Raw genomic sequence first — 18,717 nt, 5'->3', positions numbered from 1 at the left:
GGTATTTTCATAAAATAAGCTGTTTTGAATAAGCTATTTTTTAAAATAAGATGTTTTGCACAAAATAAGCGGTTTTGAATAAGCTATTTTTAAAAAGAGATCATAATAAATTGTTTTTCATAAAATAAGTTTTTTTGAATAAGCTGCTTTTTAAAATAAACTGTTTTGCATAAGATAAGTTGTTTTTGAAGAAATAAACTATTCTAACTTTTAATTTTAATTTGTTATTTTTTATAATAAAAGTGATTTTATTCATTGGATAAATAATATTTGTTTTGGTTCGGTTCGGTATGGTTAATAAGTAAGCAAATGGTTAACCAAACCATAACTTTGGTTCAGTTCGGTTAGCTCACAACCTGAAACAGTTTGGTTTGATTTTCCCGAACCATTTCAAAATTTCGATTCGATTTGATTCGGTTTTTTGGGTTAACCGAACCATACCCACCCCTACATTTTTCCATCCTCAATCTTTTCCACACAAAACAAAATCTCACTTTTATTTCTTTCTAGTATTTTATCTATATTATGTTGGTGACAGTGAACCCCAACAACTGGTCAAACGATAGAAATATTGACAGTTAGTTGTCCGTACAAATGTGGGGGGTTGGAACAACCAATCCTTAATATCCACAATGCTTCTCATCTTTTTTTAATTTCCAATATAGTTTTAGTAGTTGTAGATTGTAACAAGCATGTGTTCCAAGTTCCAACTTTATTTATTCACTTTTGGAATCAAAACACTTCCTCTCTTATCTCCTCCCTCTTACATTCATTTTCTGTATGGTTAGTATGTACACATAAAATAAATACTAGTACATAGTATTTAGTATTTATTTACGTAAGTTGTTTCCCTCTCACTCTCTCAACTCCCAAGCCCAATTATAGATTTCATGGATCATTTTTTGAATTTTTTATGGTCATATATATTGTAGGAACTTTTATTTATTTATTTTGACCCTTCTTGTAATGCAGGAGGAGTTAATTTAACTCAGTTCCATGCAATTTGGGAAATTAGAAGTCACAGAATCAAAGCTGTCACTCTTTGGCATGTTAAGTTACAGCTTTTTCTTGACTTTCTGCAGGTTAGTTTGTTGATCCTAATTATCGTGCATGTTTGATATCACGGTGGCTCGCAATGATTTCAGCAGATAATTAATCATACCAAACATGCATATCAATAACCACTTCTCTTTTTTTATGCTTTGGTTATTAGGCTTTCAAGGTTGTTCATTCTGCTAAAAAGTTCCCTTTTTGGTGGGGACTACAATAGTAGATTAAAATTCTAAAATAATAGTAAGACCTCACCATTAAAAAATGGTTTTGCCTCAAATTTTACTTGAATTTTCTTTTTTCAGGCTCATCCTTTCATGTCTTTGGAACGAACACCATTTATTGATTTGTGAGATAATGATAAAAGGAAAATGCTAACACATGTCTTAATGGGAAGGATTAGTTAAATCGTTTAAAGCTATTATATCTGGGACTACACTAGAACTTTTTTAGTCTACGATTATGTTTGCACTATTATTGTCCTTTGAAACTTTGAGTTGTTGACACTTTTAATACAAACAGTTGCATTAGGAACCATTATTAAACCTTTGTGTATGTAATTTGCAAATTTTAATGTTATTTAATTATACCTACCTACCATTGATAAGTATAAATCCCTTGTTAGTTTTTGAAGGTGAAAGTCTTGCAAACAGAATCATACATTGCGAAACATAGCAGTTCATGATGGATATTGAAGAAGCAGAAAGAGTAGTTGTTGCCAAACCAGTTGCTTCAAGGCCTACTTGTTCTTCTTACAAATCTTTCTCAGAACTTCTAGCAGGTGCAATCGATTCCACTCCTCCAATTGCATCTTCTCAAACTACAATATCCGCCATTAGGCCAAAGACAGTGAGGTTCAAGCCAGCAATGAATATCCCCCCTTCTCAGGTGAACATTCAGTGCAACATACCATAATGCAGTGTTTTAAAAACTGAACTGGAAGTTCCAACCGAGTGAACCTTGAACGGACCACTACTATGGTGTGGTTATTTTGGCAGTTCGATTTTGGTTTCGTCTCGATTCGAGCGGTTTAAGACGGTTGAATCATGACCTAGAGGTCATGCCGGATTGATGTCCGTTTTGGTTTTTAAAACATTGCCATACTGTTTTGAAATGCTTCTTGGTTTCTAATGTATGTTGTGTTTTTACCAATTACAGGTTAATATTTCTGGAGGTGCACTTAGCAGTTCTTCTGACATGGATCCCAAACCTGATACCAATCAATCTCTCATTTACAAACCAATGGCAAAATTTGTGTCACAAACAACCGTCTCTCTGTTGGCAAACATGGTCAGTATCTACACACACATATCATACACTTCTTTCTCACATGCATATGAGTTAGCTTAGTTAGTTTTATTTCTGTTATATTTTGTTACTTTATTATTCATCCTATATATAATCCTTCATTTGTAATCTTTTTTGTTCAACCAATTGATCAATGATATGAGTTTATTCAGAAAGTTTACTCTTCATTCATCAAGCAATATAGATGTTTTGAGATGGTTGACAGTCATATTAAGCAAGAATAACATTGTAAGTGACAGCAACTCGCTTATTATATGCTAAGTCTAAATAAAAAATCAAATATGTTATCAAATCCTATCTTAGATTTGTTGGACCACCTGCAGATGTTTAGGCATGTAAACTTTACGCTCCAGATGTCGTGTTTTGGATGTGAGCACATTGGTTAGTGCAATGATATAAACGATGATTATAAGTGAGGGGACAACCCCTCATTCCGTGAGCTAACTTCGGAGGTTGAGTTAACTCCAAAACCAAATTCTAACAGAAATTTCCAAAATAAATTATCCGCTACATTTGTGTCAGTGACTATTGGAATTTTTTATTGGGTTACTCAACCTTACAAAATCAACTTGTAAAGTGAGAGGTGCCTCTTTTTATAAAACTAATTTTAGATTTTATCTCTTTTCAAACGAGACTTGGATTTTCCCTAATACTTACCTCCCTTTCTCTTCTTCTGGAGAAGGGAATTTGCAGTACTAATCAGCAACAACCACAGAAATCAAGGGAGACCAATCCTCAGCATCTTAACCATGACAACTTTAGAGCTAACATGAGCTCGAAATTACATCAGAACATTACCCTTCCTACAGAAACATATCAGGCCACAGAATCTTGTATGATGGCACCACAGAACATTGAGGAGGACCAAAAAGCATTACCATCCACAAATAATGCTGATAGACCTTCGTATGATGGATATAACTGGAGAAAATATGGACAGAAGCAAGTAAAAGGAAGCGAGTATCCTCGAAGTTATTACAAGTGCACATATCCTAATTGTCCAGTTAAAAAGAAAGTTGAAAGATCATTAGATGGTGAGATTGCAGAAATTGTTTATAAAGGTGAACACAACCATGGAAAGCCACAACATCAAAAGCGAAACTCGGGAGCAACATCAGGAATGATTTCTGATGGAATGGTTCAAGATAAAGTATGGAGTAATAATAGTAATCAGAATGAAAGGAATGAAGGAAGAATAGAGAATCAAGTCAAAGCTTCACTGCCTGATGATTCTGCTCTAGAAACTTCTTGTGGTCTAAGTGGGGAATGTGAGGAAGGAAGCAAAGGATTTGAGGCAGAGGAAGATGACTCTAGAAGTAAAAGAAGGTGATTTTTTTCTTTCTTTTTTTTTTACTAAATCTATAGCCTGAAGTTTATACATAATAGCTTCATGAGTTTGCAATATATAACTTCATATAATTTGCAATGTTTTAAAAACTGGATCAAAAAGACAGCTTCAACTGTGAACCAGCCAGTTCGTTGGTTGGTTTCATTCCGGTTATACTATAGTCAGGTTGAAGCAGATTAAAATAGAGTTGAACCAGTTTTCATTTTATTTATTTTTTTACTTTTTATTTATTTGTGTCATCCAGTTCAACCATGATTCGGATGTTTCATTGATTCAATCTCTTGTCTGAGTTTTTATTTTAAATCATTGGTTATTTGTGACATAATTTCTTCCACATTAAGTCAATTAAGTTTGTGCATTGTCTATACAGTAACATATTAGTAATTATAATTTTTGAGGTAACTAACTAATTTGTCATGATAAATTTTTAATTAAAGGATAACTTATGTTAAAAGTTTCTCATTCTTTAGGAAAAATGAGAATCAATCAAATGAAGTGGCAGTATCAGAGGAAGGTTTAGTAGAGCCACACATTGTTATGCAAAGTTCTGTGGATTCTGAAGTCCTTGGAGATGGCTTTCGCTGGAGGAAATATGGGCAGAAGGTGGTGAAGGGAAATCCATATCCCAGGTTTATACTTTTCTTCTTCAAAGTAACTTTTAAAATGAGTTGTTTCAAGATTACTTATAACGCAAGGTTCTAAATTCTGCTATGCATCGGCCCAAAATATCGAGTATGTAGGAAATTTTGTACCTGAAATTGTAACCATCTGTAACTTTTACAAATTAGCAATTTTGTCCCTGAAATTATAACATGACAATCAAAAGATTTATCCGTTAAGTTCAATTGTTAGAGAGTATGATACGACACATTTTATGTGGACGCCACATCAATAAGTTAGAGTTTTTATTCAAATGACTAGTGATCCTAGTATCTTTTTCTTTAATCTCAATTTTGTTTATTCTGACAATTGTATTTTTTTTTATCTTGCAGAAGTTACTATAGATGTACTAGTATCAACTGTAACGTTCGCAAGCATGTGGAGAGATCAATAGATGATCCAAAATCATTTGTGACTACATATGAAGGAAAGCACAACCATGAGATGCCACTCAAGAACACAACAAATATGACATCTGAAAAAGATTCAACGACTTCTCTTAAGTAAAGATAAACCATATTGACACTACATTTTCATTTATTAGTTAACAATAACAGTATAGTTATTATGACTAAATGCTTTGGATCCTCTTATAGATGGTGACAATTTGGAATGTAGTAACTACAGAGACTGGGTTATTTACTTTCTGTTGCAACATTTGATGACAGCAGTCTGTCTGTCTTGGAATTTGGTGTTGGTTTGTAACTTCGTATACTATTCTGATAACACTGCCACTATTGTCCTTCAATAACTTTTATGCTATTATCATTGATCATTAGAGAAAATTACATTAACCTCTCCTAAGATCGATCTTTCGAGCACAAATCAGTTGATGGAATGGCAAGTGTTTAAGTTAATTAGTTTTTCTTAAATACGAAGTCTCTAACCATTTTTTCCCTAAAAAAAGTCTCTATCCTTTTTCACTATTTTTTTAAGGATCAGATGTGGTCTTAATTATTTTTTCTTTTCATGATTTAAAACTTTGACGGTGAGATTGCAATTGCAAAACTCGCTTTCTTTTTCTTTTGGAGATCGAATTTGTCCTATTTACAAACCTTTATTTATTGTCTTTATAAATAGAGACAAGAAAAGATCAATAAAAGCTAATTTAACAATGTTTCAAAGAAAGAAAGAAAAAAAGTTAAGTAAATGAATCTCGTTAATCTTTCATTTATGTATATCTTTCTGATAAATAGACAATAAATGAATGATAGATAAATAGAACGAATTCTATGCTATTAATGTACTTGAACACCTCTCTCAACTTTTTTAACCAGTATTAATATGTCACTAAAACTTGTAAGAATCATTAAAATCACCTTTATCACTTTACTCTTTATCTGATATGAACTTTATATAGTCGCATAGTAATCCATAATCCTAAATTCATAAGGTCAAATAATTTTGGATAATTACAAAATTATGAAATGGTTAGCATTCAAAACAAAATTTTGAGACATGCAACTTTTAATTAAGTCAAGAGCTGAAATGACTCATGTAGTCACTTCCGACTACAAAGTCAACCTTATATCACATTGCACATTCTTCACCTAAGTGACTATGTATAAAAAAACTAATTCAAACTTTGTTCTAATAATTTGATTTTCCCCTCTAATTTTTCTTTTCTAAATGCAGTTGGGTAACGGAACTAGTCGGTAGAAAGGTGAAAATGAAAGAAAAATAAATTGAGCCCCATCTCATGTCTTGTAATAATTATTGGAACATCTTTAAAATTTACAGCTGTTTTAGTACGTTGTGTTGTGGTTGTTCAGTTATTATTGTCATAAAGTTGAATTTTAAGGGCGGCCAAAATTGTGATCACATCAATGAGTTATACACGGCCTCTAATATATAAATTAAATGGACATAACATAACATATTTTTTCTTTGTAGTTTAGGACTTATTCTTCTAATAAATGCATTAGGTATTTTAATTTTTTTAGATTCCTAAGGTTGAGACAGTAAGGAGCATACAGTAGTGGGTGGCATGACATGTTAGATAAATTAACTTAATTTAAAAGCACTTATTTTATAAATGAAGTTGGTTTTAGAGATGATCCAGTGAGGCACATTAGAACCAATCATGGTGTTTCCCCGACAAAAAAAGAAACCAATGACTAAATTAATGGTCTCACTCTCAAACTAAAAATACACACAAATTTTAAAGACAAAAAAACATAAACACTAGAACACATGACATAGCCATAGAGAGAGATAACAAAGAACATAAAAGAGGTTCTTTTCCAAGTTTCCATAGCTGCTGCAACCCGAGAAACTTGTTCCGGGTCGGGTTGAATCTTCAAAGGGTAGAGAGAAAAATGGGTTGGATTCCATGTTCTGGAAATTCAGGAACTAAGAAGAAGATAGTGAAGATGGAAGTTCAAGATAGTGTTGCTCCTCAGATTAAAGCTACCCCAGGTATTGTTATTTTTCTTTTATTTGTTTATGGTTTTGATTTGTGTTACCCTATTGTAAATAATTGAGCTTTCACGTGATGAATATGTTTTTAAATGTGTCTTGTACAAATTTATCTATTGCTTTATTTGGGTTTATTGAAAAAAGTCAAAAAGATTAAATTTTTTAGCTGAAATTTGATGTGGTTAATGGCTCCAATCTTTTTAGTGATTGACCAAAAATGGAATTTGATGCGATTTATGTATGAAATTGTACAAAACTAGCAGCAAGAGGAACATGTACATTTGCCATATACAGATCATAAAAATGTTATGATTACAAAGTATTAGGCTTGTGTTCTGCCCACATATATGTAGCTTTACCCTTTTATAACCTTGAATGGTTAATTGAATTATTGTTGAGAGGACACTTAAGTCACCAAAGTCACAAAATCTCAAAGTTAGACAATTGTTATACTTATACATTAAATCTGTGACATTACTCAGTGATATAATATAAGAATGGAGAATAGGCAATCCATAATTTGCATATAAGAATGAAAGAGGTAACAAGCTGAATATATTGGAGACTTTTCTTGGCTTAAATCATCATGTTGTGTCTTCTTAATGTTGTGTCCTCTTAAATCACCTGTAACACTCTTGAAAAAATTTCTTGTCCTTTCTATTAGACCCTTTAAATTTTCATTTATGTACTGTAGATGATGATTTTGAAAAGGTTCATAATGTTTGTAAAATCAGTTTGTGATTCATATTATACTAATAATCTTTAGTTATTTGTTTTTGGAGCTTCAAAGGAGAAACATATATGGTAGTATTTCAGTGGTTCCTAAAGATTGCAATATCATGTGTTGGTCTTAGAAGTCAAAGATAACCATGCTTTAGTGTGCTTCTCCCCCGTTAAATCATTGTTCGTCTCACTTGTGTGCAGGAAAGTTGAAGAGGAATTCTTCAACAAATTCCAAAGATACATCTAAAAATGGGAGCACTGAACACATTGCAGCACAAACTTTCTCATTCCGTGAGTTAGCAACTGCAACTAGAAATTTTCGAGCAGAATGTCTTTTGGGGGAGGGAGGCTTTGGTAGAGTATACAAAGGGCATCTGGAAAGTATTAATCAGGTGAGTATACTTTATCATTTAACTGCTAAAATAATAGGTTGAATTTTGCCAACATTGAACTCATCAGAAAGGTTGAGTTTGTAATGTATTTCATACTTTCTAATATCGGATATAGGTTGTCGCCATCAAGCAACTTGACCGAAACGGACTCCAAGGGAATAGGGAATTCCTTGTTGAAGTATTGATGTTAAGTCTACTTCACCACCCTAACCTTGTCAACCTTATTGGTTATTGCGCCGATGGAGATCAAAGGCTTTTAGTTTATGAATATATGCCATTAGGATGCTTGGAAGATCACTTGCATGGTATTTCATTTCAACTATGCAAATGTCCTTTTCTCTTTCTCTTTTTGAATTCGGTGTTGTCTTCTTGTTGTTATTTATGGATCATATATGTTTGATTTGCAGATATTTCTCCTGCCAAGAAACGGCTTGACTGGAACACACGAATGAAAATAGCTGCGGGGGCAGCAAAGGGGTTGGAATATCTACACGACAAAGCTAATCCTCCGGTCATATACCGAGATTTGAAGTGCTCCAACATTTTGCTTGGTGAAGGGTATCACCCAAAGTTATCTGATTTTGGTTTGGCCAAACTAGGCCCGGTCGGAGAAAACACCCATGTATCGACAAGAGTTATGGGAACCTATGGATATTGTGCTCCAGAGTATGCGATGACTGGTCAACTCACTCTAAAATCAGATGTTTATAGCTTTGGCGTAGTTCTTCTCGAAATAATTACAGGAAGGAAAGCAATTGACTATTCGAAATCCGCAGCAGAACAAAATCTTGTAGCATGGGTAAGAAAGTCTTTAACTTGAGAATTTGTGGTAGAAATCCTGTTCTTTTATTAGGATTTTTTATCATCCTGTTCTATGTTTTATTCATTTCTCAAGAAATTACTATTATGGTTAAAGATAGCATTCAAAGATGGGTGAACTTTTCAAGGGGCATATTTTTAATTGGCCTTTAATTATTGAAGTACTTCATTCACAATGAAGTTTGATATATATAGTTTGATTTTTGCTCTTTATTTGAGTAGTAATTTTGGAATGTGGACTATTGTGATGTAATTGCAGGCTAGACCGTTGTTCAAAGATCGAAGGAAATTTTCACAAATGGCCGATCCTATGCTTCAAGGTCAGTATCCTTCAAGAGGTCTATACCAGGCCCTTGCTGTTGCAGCAATGTGTGTTCAGGAACAAGCTAACATGCGTCCGGTTATAGCTGATGTTGTCACGGCTTTGTCTTACCTTGCATTGCAAAAACACGATCCCAATACAGTCCAAAACTCTCGCCTCGCTCCTAGTACTCCTACTAGAACCAGGAGGGGGCGATGACACAGAGCTAAATGTTTGGCGGGTATAAAATATTCTGGTGAAAATTTCGAATATGTTGTTTAATGGGGTCATAACATGCTTCAAAATATAGGTTTATATAGATGTTAATATCGGGTGGTCTTTTGTGGTGTTATCTTATCTCAGCTCATAGGATATGGATAGTTCCGGAAAAAAAAAACCTTGTAGAATTTTGTTCTACGTTTTGGTGTTCAAAACTGCTCCTATTTCTATTTAGAGCTAAGGTGGTATTTCCTCTTTTTCTATAAATATTTATTGAAGAGCAATTTTTTTGATTCATAATTGATGATTCATGGCAAAAAATAGAAACTGCAAAACGTTGGTTCCATGGTTAGGCAGGTCCATCCAATTGAATTTTGCAAGTGTTTCTTGCAAGTGGCGTTCCAACACGGCAGAGAAACTCCTAAGCATAGTGTTTTGTACTGGTTTGCAGCATCCTCTTCTGCAGTACCTGTACCTGTACCTTTGGCTATTTGATTAGAGTTGGAACAGTACTCTATGTTCCAACAATATTTGACTTTGACAATGCTTGCTTGTTTGACAATGTAACCTCAATTGAGTAAGTTCCCTTTGGTTCACTTATTATAGCAACAACTTGGCCCACAAGAATCTTCATCCTATATTTGACTTTAACCTATCGCATTCATAAGGACTAATGCTGAAAATGGGAAATGGAATCGGTGCCGTAAAAAATAACACAATTAATATCCCAACCATTGAATGGGTTTGACAAAGTTACACTAATACCATCTCTTAAGACAACAGTATGAAAATGGCATATAGAATATGAGAAGAACAATTTGGAATAGAATTTTGTGTATATATGTCTTATACTGTATGTACCTCTAGGCCATATATATAATATATTTACAGACGTATGTTAAGCTAATCCTAAGTCATGACATCCATGATCCTCAATCAGTGGGATCTAATTTACTGTGTATTGAAAGGAAAATAACTAGAGTTAACTATTAGAGAAGGTAAATATATACACATTAAAGAGAGTCAACTATGCATAAGATAGATATTTCCTAACACCATCCAATAACTATAACTGAAAACTGTGTGAAACTATGTTGTTTCACTACAGCAGCAAACCCTAATCCTTGAAAATGAAGTTCAACTCACTGTACCCCATGAAATTAGACGACGCGGAATTTTGTGGTTTTCTCAAATATTATTAAATTTTATTTGAAATTTTATAAATGTTAATCTCAATAATAATGTTATATATTTTAAAATTTTAAAAAGATACATGTGTGTGCTTTTTTTTTTTACAGCAGATGTGTGGTTGACCTCTACAAAAATTGATATTTTTTTAATTGGATATCTCTACGCACAACTCTTTATTAAAAGATTAAACACCGTTATATTTTTATAACCGTGGATTCGAATCCAAAACATCTAATTAAGTTGAAAGAGATATCTCAACATGTCATCCAGGTCACCAAAATGATATATTTATTTATTTATTTTTGAAGTTGTCTTTATATTTTAGTATAAAAAAAAAGATTAAAAGGGCAACTCGGTGCACTGAAGCTCCCGCATACGCAGGGTCCGAGAAGGGGTCCCACCATTTGGTGTATTATACGCAGCCTTACCCAGTTTTTACACAAGAGACTGTTTCTATGACTTGAACCCGTGACCTTACAGTCACATGACAACAACTTTACCGGTTGCGCCAAGGTTATAAGAGGGTGTTTATAAAAGAAGTGGGGTATGACTCACAAATCACACATAAAACAATTGGGTCTATTTTCTATAGTGTATAAAAGGTTGTACCCAAAAACAAAAATATATGAACGTATAAAAGAGAAAATACAGTGTGAAGTTTTAAGCATATGAAAGAACAAGGGTTTCTCATAATCAGCGATATCAAGAATTTTGCATTGACAGTGGACCTACGACGGAACATCGTAAATCTTGTATGTGTTATAGTTTACTGTTTTTTCATTCCGATTTTATGTTATTTTCTTTCATAGTTTTTTCATTCCGATTTTTGAAATATGCTTGCATATGCCTATTCGCTGCTGATTTAGTGTGAGTGTTATATATGGTTATGTACACGTCTCTGGTTTTACTTTATGCAAATTTGATTTAACCCTATGAAGTAATTATCAATCAACATATTCTAAGTTGTAAAACCCCTTCCACTTCCAATCTGAACAATATTGATGCTCTCATAATTGATGAGGACTTCTTGTTGTGAGCAAAGTGATGTGGATGTTATTTTTCACACTTACTTCTTCTTAGTGTTAAGCTAGGGTTTTGAGTCAAATTTGGGCCAAAAGACAAAAATATTCAGTTTATATAACATATAACTTTGTCAAAAAATATAACATGACAAGTTACTTACATGCGTCTCCCTAGACCTTGGTGTTCTGGGTTATATAACACGACACCACCAATATAACATTCTTATGGACAAATTTATTTAAGAGTATAGTTGAAAGTTAAAAGAATGGTCCAAAACCATGTACTACTATAGTATTCATTATTTTTTATACTTGTATGATTACTAGGTTTTGAGGTATCGACATAGTTGGAATTCCTTCTCTTATATAGTGATGTCAAGACACTTCAATTAGGCTTTTATATCACAATCAAAATAAACCTACCTATACTTTTTATTGCACTAATATTTGCAAGTTGCAATGATTCTGCAGTAGCTCAATGAAATAAAAAATTATGAGATGGAAGGAAAAACACACATTGACAAATCTACCAGTCGATGTGTTTGAGTTGATTCTGAAGCGTTTGCCCCTTAGAGATTGCCTTGGTTTAAGAGCAATATGTCGTTCTTGCAGGAAAACTGTTTCTAATGTCATTGAAAACAAACATTACTGCCATTTACCTGAACTGCCACTAGTTTTCCTTCGGTCCAAAAATTCAAGGTTTTATTACAACTTGAGTACAGAAAGTGTACATCACCGTAACACACTACTGTGGCAGAGCACTCATGAGTGTCTTGGCTCAATTGAAGGCTGGTTGATCGTGGGTGACTTTTCTCAAGAAGGTTTTGCAAAAAATTTCTTCTTGAATTTTATGAAATACCTTCCATATTATGATCGCGGGTACCAACGTCTATATTTCTTAATATTATGAAATACTATATGATAATCATGACATTCATCTAAACTATTTTATTACCAATTACCATCAAATATTACCTTTCATATGACCCGTGCGTTAGCACGGGTCGATGGTCTAGTCTAACTTAATATAAATCTTAGGCTGTCCGATGGAGCAATTTGTAACCTTAATCACTTAACCTAATCTTTCTTTCCCTCCATCAACTTGCTAATGACAACTATGCCCTTAAACCCTAGCCCACCTAAATTCAAATTTCTTTGTAAACTAACCCTAATTGATGACCAAATTACCTCTAACTTAATATAAATCTTAGGCAGTCCGATGGATCAATTAATTAAGGATAATATATTTAATAATAATAAAAGTTGTTATAAGAATAATATATATATATATATATATATATATATATATATATATATATTATCCTTATAGGATTCATAGGATTTATTAATTTTAATGGTTGAGATTTGGTGTAAGTCAAAAGAGTTACACCTGATGTCAACAGATCGTGTGCATATATATACACCAAATCTCAACCATTAAAATTAATAAATCCTATGGTCCATATTATGAATTAAAAAATAAATTCCTTTCCGTGCACTGCACTGTAGCTCTGCATTATCACCGAAGATCAAATGCACTGCTTCACATATCTCCTTCTTCTGTTGTTCAGCACATAGCACATGATCAATGTTTTTGATAAAATTCTCAATTTCATAATTTGTTTATATATCGATGAGAAATCATGGTATATTGATTCTAGTTTTATGAATTCAAATTTTTAATCGAAAAGCATGTATGCGTATTTGCTATTTGTGGTTATTACTACATCGTTCATGATTGAGATTTTCATCCTTACAAATATGTTGCGATTCTGAATAGTGATTTCTCAGATTCAAGGATGATCCCCTTAAAAAAAAAAGTATAGATGAACTTGTCCACAAATTCCCAGTTGATTGCCTAATTTCATCCCATCGATTAAAGGTTCACCTATATAATTTTTGCTATGATTACGGTAGGAAAAAAAAAAAAGTTCAACTGAGGGTCGGTTTGGTTCAACGAAGGGGAGGGGAGGGGAGGGAAAGGGGGAAAGGGAAGGGGAGATATTTCAATTAAATATATGTTTGGTTCAAATGATGGGAGGGAAAGGAAGGGAAGGGGAGATGAGGAATTTTAATCAAATATATGTTTGGGTTCACAAAGGAAGGGTAGGAATTTTAAAATTAAATTACTTTTCTATCCCTCTAATATTACAATTTTTGCTATGATTACGGTAGAAAAAAAAAAAGAAAGCCCAACTGAGTCACAGCAAGTTTGGGAAGCAGCTATGAATTTGTTTAATTAGCCCGTAGAGAACATGGAGGGAATTGTATGTGTCTCACTTTAAATGTTTTTTAATTTAATAAATGCGAGCCATTAGATTAAGCTATGAGATTTTAAAAGACTTTTTAATTATGAAAAAGTTTTGTGGTATTTAATCAAGACTTTTTGCAATTTAAAAAATGTCTTGTGATATTCAATTAAGACTCTTTGTCATTTTAAAAAAGTCTTGAGATATTCAATCAAGACTTTTCATCACTTAAAAAAAGTCTTGTGGTATTCAAAATCATTCAAATTTCGAATGATTGTTTAATAAATTGGATTTTGATGGATTTTGTAGTGTAATTTTAACAAGAAAAAATCTTTCATGAAAATATGAGATTTCTTGAGATTGTTTTTCTTTTAAAAGTTACTATCTCTTTGTTCTTCTCTCTCTCTCTCTCTCTCTCTCTCTCTCTCTCCTTTCTCTCTTCGTTTCTCTATCTCTCCATTCTCTCTCTCTCTCTCTCTCATCTCTCATCCCCCCTCTCTCCCTCTCTCTATCTCAAAAAAATAAAAAATTGTATTGAGAATATTATGATAGAGAGTATGTCGTAATCAACGTTCCGCAAATCGAGTGTTAACTCTTCGAGATTACCGAGTTTACGCTTTTAGGTACAAAAATCGTGTTAACTCTGAGGTAAAATCGGTTTCTGGTAAAATTGGAAGGTTTAACGAGTTTGACTGAGTTAACACTCAGTATACTCGTGTAACTCGACTGATTTGTAATGGCTGACACAATATATTTTTTTTTGAAAGATTTGCAAGTGCTGGCATAATTTTAAACATGTACAATTGAATTTTGTGGGAATAACATTTTTAACAAATAAAAAATGTGTATTGAGAATAATGTATTAGAGTGTTTTTTAGTTCCTTAAAATCTTATAAAATTCATAAAATTTGAAAATCAATAGTAAAAGAATTTTTTATTGGTTTTATTTTTCTTTATTCAAACGCTAGAATTTATTTTTTCATTATTTTTATCATTCACGCTTGTAAGTTTGTTCCTTTTCCCCTAAAAATCATTGAATCTTTTGAAATTTTAAAATCACATAAAATCCTTTGAAATCCTTAAAAGTCAGTGTGATAAATCCTTTAAAATCTTGAGTGTATAATATCTTTTACGTAAAAAGTCTTTTAAAATCTCACAGAATCAAATACAATCTCACAGTCTTTTAAAATCTTAAAGACTTTTTTTTATTAAAATAGTCTTTTAAAATTCTAATCCAATACACCCCCCTTAATTTAGTGGTTGAGATTAAAGACTTACAGCTGGTGTGAACGGATCCTAGCGGGAGGTCATAATTGATTGCCTACAATGAGTGTGAATTAACTGCATTTAATCTCAACCATTTCTTTTTAATCTGATGGCTGTCATTTATACTATTTTTTTTAATAATGTTGTTTCAATGATAATAGAACCTAATAATAATAATAATAAAAGTTGTTATAAAGTTAATATTGAGATTTTAAATTAATTTAAGGATAAGTATGACAATGCAATAAAATTTTAAAGAGATTTGCTCCCCTTCCCTCTCTTCCCTTCTACAAATTGAACCAAACACATCAAGTTTAAGTTATTCCCTCCCCTCCGCTCCCATATTTTAATATTTGAATCGGAAATCAAATGATTAAGACCTCTGAATCATGATTTAACCGCCTTAAACCGTTCAATTGGAAATCACTGTTGAATTGCCAAAATAATTTATTGAAATGCCCGGTTCCTTCCCCCAAATTTCGACAGATTGAAATGTATGGCTCAGTTCAAATTGTAAAACATTGATTCAACAATTGATAGAGTTGGAGTGGTTTGGGGGAAGAACATGGAGTTGGAATGATAGTCACAAGTTCAACTCTGTACATACCAACAATTCACACTGTGATATTTCCAAATAGAAATTATATTGAGTACTACATGTCAACATCAAAATTATAGAGTAAAAACATTCATTGAGAATTTGAAATACACGCTAACACAATCAGCAAATTAAACAATCTGTCTAAACATAACAGAGAAAATAAAACCTAATTAACTTGAAATTTTTTAAGAAAAACCCTTCAAATAAAACCTAACATATATCAGAAATACTGTACTGATCAAGATCAATCCAACAAAAGAACAATATTGAATTATTATGAAGAAATAAGCAATTACATACCTCTACTATTCAGTATCTGGGATATTTCAAACAAAATTACATTGAGTACTGCATGCCAACATCAAAATTATAGAGTAATAACGTTCACTTAAAATTTGAAATACACACTAACACAACCAGGAAATTAAACAATCTGTCAGAACATAATGGCGAAAATAAAACCTAATTAACATAGGAAAAAAATACGAAAAACCGTTCAAATAAAACCTAACATATATCAGAGATACCGTACTTATCAAGATCAAACCAAAAAAATAACAAAATATTTAATTTGTAGTACTCTATGGAAGGAAGGGCGTGTTTGGTTGGAGCTGTTTGCATAAACCAAAATAAGTTGAATAAATCAATCTATTTTTGGCACCTGTTCTGTGTATATCAGCATGTTTGCAGAAATACTTCAATTGATCAAGATTGCAACATCCTATCATTTGACCCAACAGCAAGAACAACCAATTTATATTTCTCTTCTTTGTCATCAATGGATGCATTGCTTTCTCTTGTCCACAACTCTTGCAGTTTGGTATCACTGGATTCATCCATTCAACGGGTGCACGATCACACATCTCGTTCCTTCTTTCCTCTATGAACCTTGTCACTTTCTCAAAATTCTCAACCAAATCAAACTGAATGTCTTGTTGAAACTTACAGACTTTGCATTCAAGAGTTCCAGAGATAGTATTGAGTTTCACTACGGATAACATGTGGTCAAGTGTGTGCAAGATGGCACGTTTCGAAGTGGCCCATGGGAATGGTGGTGGAACTGCCATGCTCTTAGTTAGTCGTCTCTTTTTCACAGGTTGGTGCTTTGGTAGAATACGTTGACGTCGTCCCAGCACCTTATTGGTAGGAGGAGAAAGATCTTGTTCTTGTTCTTGATGATAGTGGAATGGTAATTTGGGAATTAGGGCAAGATTATTAGGGTTAGAGTCAAAATTAGGAGGACGAGGAAGAGAAGTGATGAGTTCGGAATAGAAGAATGTTTGAGGATCAATAGGGCGTGTGGAGGGTGTTAATGGCGTGTATTCAAATGGTGGAGGTCTAGGGGGTGATGATGGTGTGTATTCAGATGGTAAAGGCTTATGGAGTGGTGGTGATGAAGATGGCTGTGAGAGTGTAAGCCAAGATGGATCCACATGCTTCTTCATCATCTTTAAATTAAAGAATGTTTGTGTATCAGCAGAGAGTGGTGGTGATGAAGATGGTCGTGAGAGTGTAGACGATGATGCGTCGATAATGTCATGAGGAGGAGCATCATCTTCATCACATGAAAGTGCAGCATGATCAGCATGGTTCATCATCTTTGAGTTATCACTGATGAGTTGTTTCTTCTTTCTTTCCATGGAATTTGTTGATGGTAAGAGTGAGGGTAGGGTATCAAGAAAGTCAAAGAAGAGTTTGTATGCTGTGAATGAATAATTGGGATGATATGATATACTTATATAGAGAGATTTTTTTCAACACCTCTTTATATGTTAACTAACCATCTATTCCCACTGATTTGAAAATTTGAATGTTTGGACACTATTATCATCTTCAAAGACAAATGTATCCCCACTCAAAGATAATTACATATAATAAAAATGTTTTTTTTAAAGATAATAAAAATGAATTGAAGTGTTATATCTTTTGTTGTGATATTTTTTTTGGTGACAGAACAATAAAATATTATTTTTATTCATTTGGAAGTGCAAAATTGGGAGAGGGAATATGAGAGAGTATAGTATTGAAGATAAAATTGGTACTTAAAAACATAAAAATGAATTGTTAAAAAATTTACAATTAAAGATTCTCGATAAGGCTCATGTGATAAACAATTGCTAGCAACGGTAAACCAGTTGCCGGATGAGTTTATTGAACCATTTTTGTATTGGAAGGTAGTAAAGTTATTAGATACCAAGCCTTAACATAGTTACTTGATATGCAAGCCAGCTGTATTTTGTACATTCGAACCAAACTTAACTGATAAACTAACTCTGGTTGCAGTTAGTTATGATTGGTTAAGGGTTGTTACAGTTAGTTAGAGACTTCCCCTTCACACACACTGTGTATATATACTTGTAATCCTTCCCTTTGTAATCATTCAATACAATGTTGATTCATTTTCTCTCTATACTTGTAATTTCCTCTATATGGTATCAGTGAACATTGTTCTTCAGCATTCATCATAATTTCCTTTTTCTCTTTCTTTTCTCTTCTTCTAATTCTTCTTCCCTTTTTCCATGGAAGATCCTTCGAGTTCTACTACTTCTCAGTACTCTAACAATGGTGATTCTTGTCCCATTGTCACATCTCTGTATTACCTTCACCCTGGTGAAAATCCTGGTGCTATTCTTGTCTCCCCTCCTCTCATCGGTAGCAATTACCAGTCTTGGAGCAAATCCCTTAGCTGTGCTCTCCTTGCCTAGTCATACAAAATGATTCAAAACAAGGTTCAGGCATATACACCATTTTCTGTATTGGTTATGTATTTGAGGACTACCTAGGAACTCAAGTTATGGTTTTACTGATTCTGTATTCGAGGTGTACCTTTGAGCTCAAATTTAGTAGTTCCTTCGGTTCTCTATTCACCAGGTCTGCTATCAGTATGCTTTTGGTGAGGGAAATATATAAGTTTCTCAAGTTGAAAAGCTAAAGTGTATATTAAGGTAGCTCATGGCAAGTTATATGCTTGCAATACAACAAGTCGTGTTTCCAACGGCTGTTCACTAAAATTGTAAAGATTATAACGTTCATGAATAGGAAGGGGGAACTGAGAGGAATCCATCAGTTAAGGAATTATGCTCATGCTGAGAAGATTGTCATTCTAGATTCTTCGCGAATAAATTCTTCTACTTGTTTTTGGATGTATGA

The 18,717-nt window shown here is 33.1% G+C and overlaps 3 protein-coding genes across 6 annotated transcripts; 2 read left to right on the top strand and 1 right to left on the bottom strand.

Annotated features, from left to right (window-relative positions):
* Positions 1 to 648: 648 nt before the first annotated feature.
* Positions 649 to 5,154, top strand: LOC11434745 (WRKY transcription factor 44). Of its 4 annotated transcripts, none has more exons than XM_024770116.2 (7): positions 649 to 783; positions 973 to 1,082; positions 1,685 to 1,938; positions 2,209 to 2,340; positions 3,041 to 3,684; positions 4,177 to 4,335; positions 4,699 to 5,154. In XM_024770116.2, the coding sequence occupies exons 3-7, from the start codon at positions 1,732 to 1,734 to the stop codon at positions 4,871 to 4,873; spliced, it is 1,317 nt and encodes a 438-aa protein (XP_024625884.1). In that variant the 5' UTR covers positions 649 to 783; positions 973 to 1,082; positions 1,685 to 1,731; the 3' UTR covers positions 4,874 to 5,154. The 4 variants fall into 4 exon arrangements, with proteins under 4 accessions (XP_024625884.1, XP_024625883.1, XP_003625561.1 ...); XM_024770115.2 differs by having other exon boundaries at positions 1,676 to 1,938; XM_003625513.4 differs by having other exon boundaries at positions 656 to 838.
* Positions 5,155 to 6,414: 1,260 nt separating this feature from the next.
* On the top strand, positions 6,415 to 9,838 carry LOC11433417 (probable serine/threonine-protein kinase PBL7). The gene is made up of 5 exons (XM_003625512.4): positions 6,415 to 6,784; positions 7,709 to 7,899; positions 8,015 to 8,204; positions 8,307 to 8,698; positions 8,978 to 9,838. Exons 1-5 carry the CDS (start codon positions 6,685 to 6,687, stop codon positions 9,236 to 9,238), a joined length of 1,134 nt encoding a protein of 377 aa, XP_003625560.1. The 5' UTR covers positions 6,415 to 6,684; the 3' UTR covers positions 9,239 to 9,838.
* A 6,310-nt stretch (positions 9,839 to 16,148) lies between these two features.
* LOC11429887 (uncharacterized) lies at positions 16,149 to 17,207 on the bottom strand. Its single transcript, XM_003625509.1, has one exon. It carries the CDS (start codon positions 17,205 to 17,207, stop codon positions 16,149 to 16,151), a length of 1,059 nt encoding a protein of 352 aa, XP_003625557.1.
* Between the last annotated feature and the right edge of the window lie 1,510 nt (positions 17,208 to 18,717).

The sequence above is a fragment of the Medicago truncatula genome, chromosome 7 (assembly GCF_003473485.1).
Source record: "Medicago truncatula cultivar Jemalong A17 chromosome 7, MtrunA17r5.0-ANR, whole genome shotgun sequence".
Lineage (NCBI taxonomy): Eukaryota > Viridiplantae > Streptophyta > Magnoliopsida > Fabales > Fabaceae > Medicago > Medicago truncatula.
Note: the sequence above shows the minus strand (reverse complement) of the source record. Positions and strands in the feature narration are given on the sequence as shown.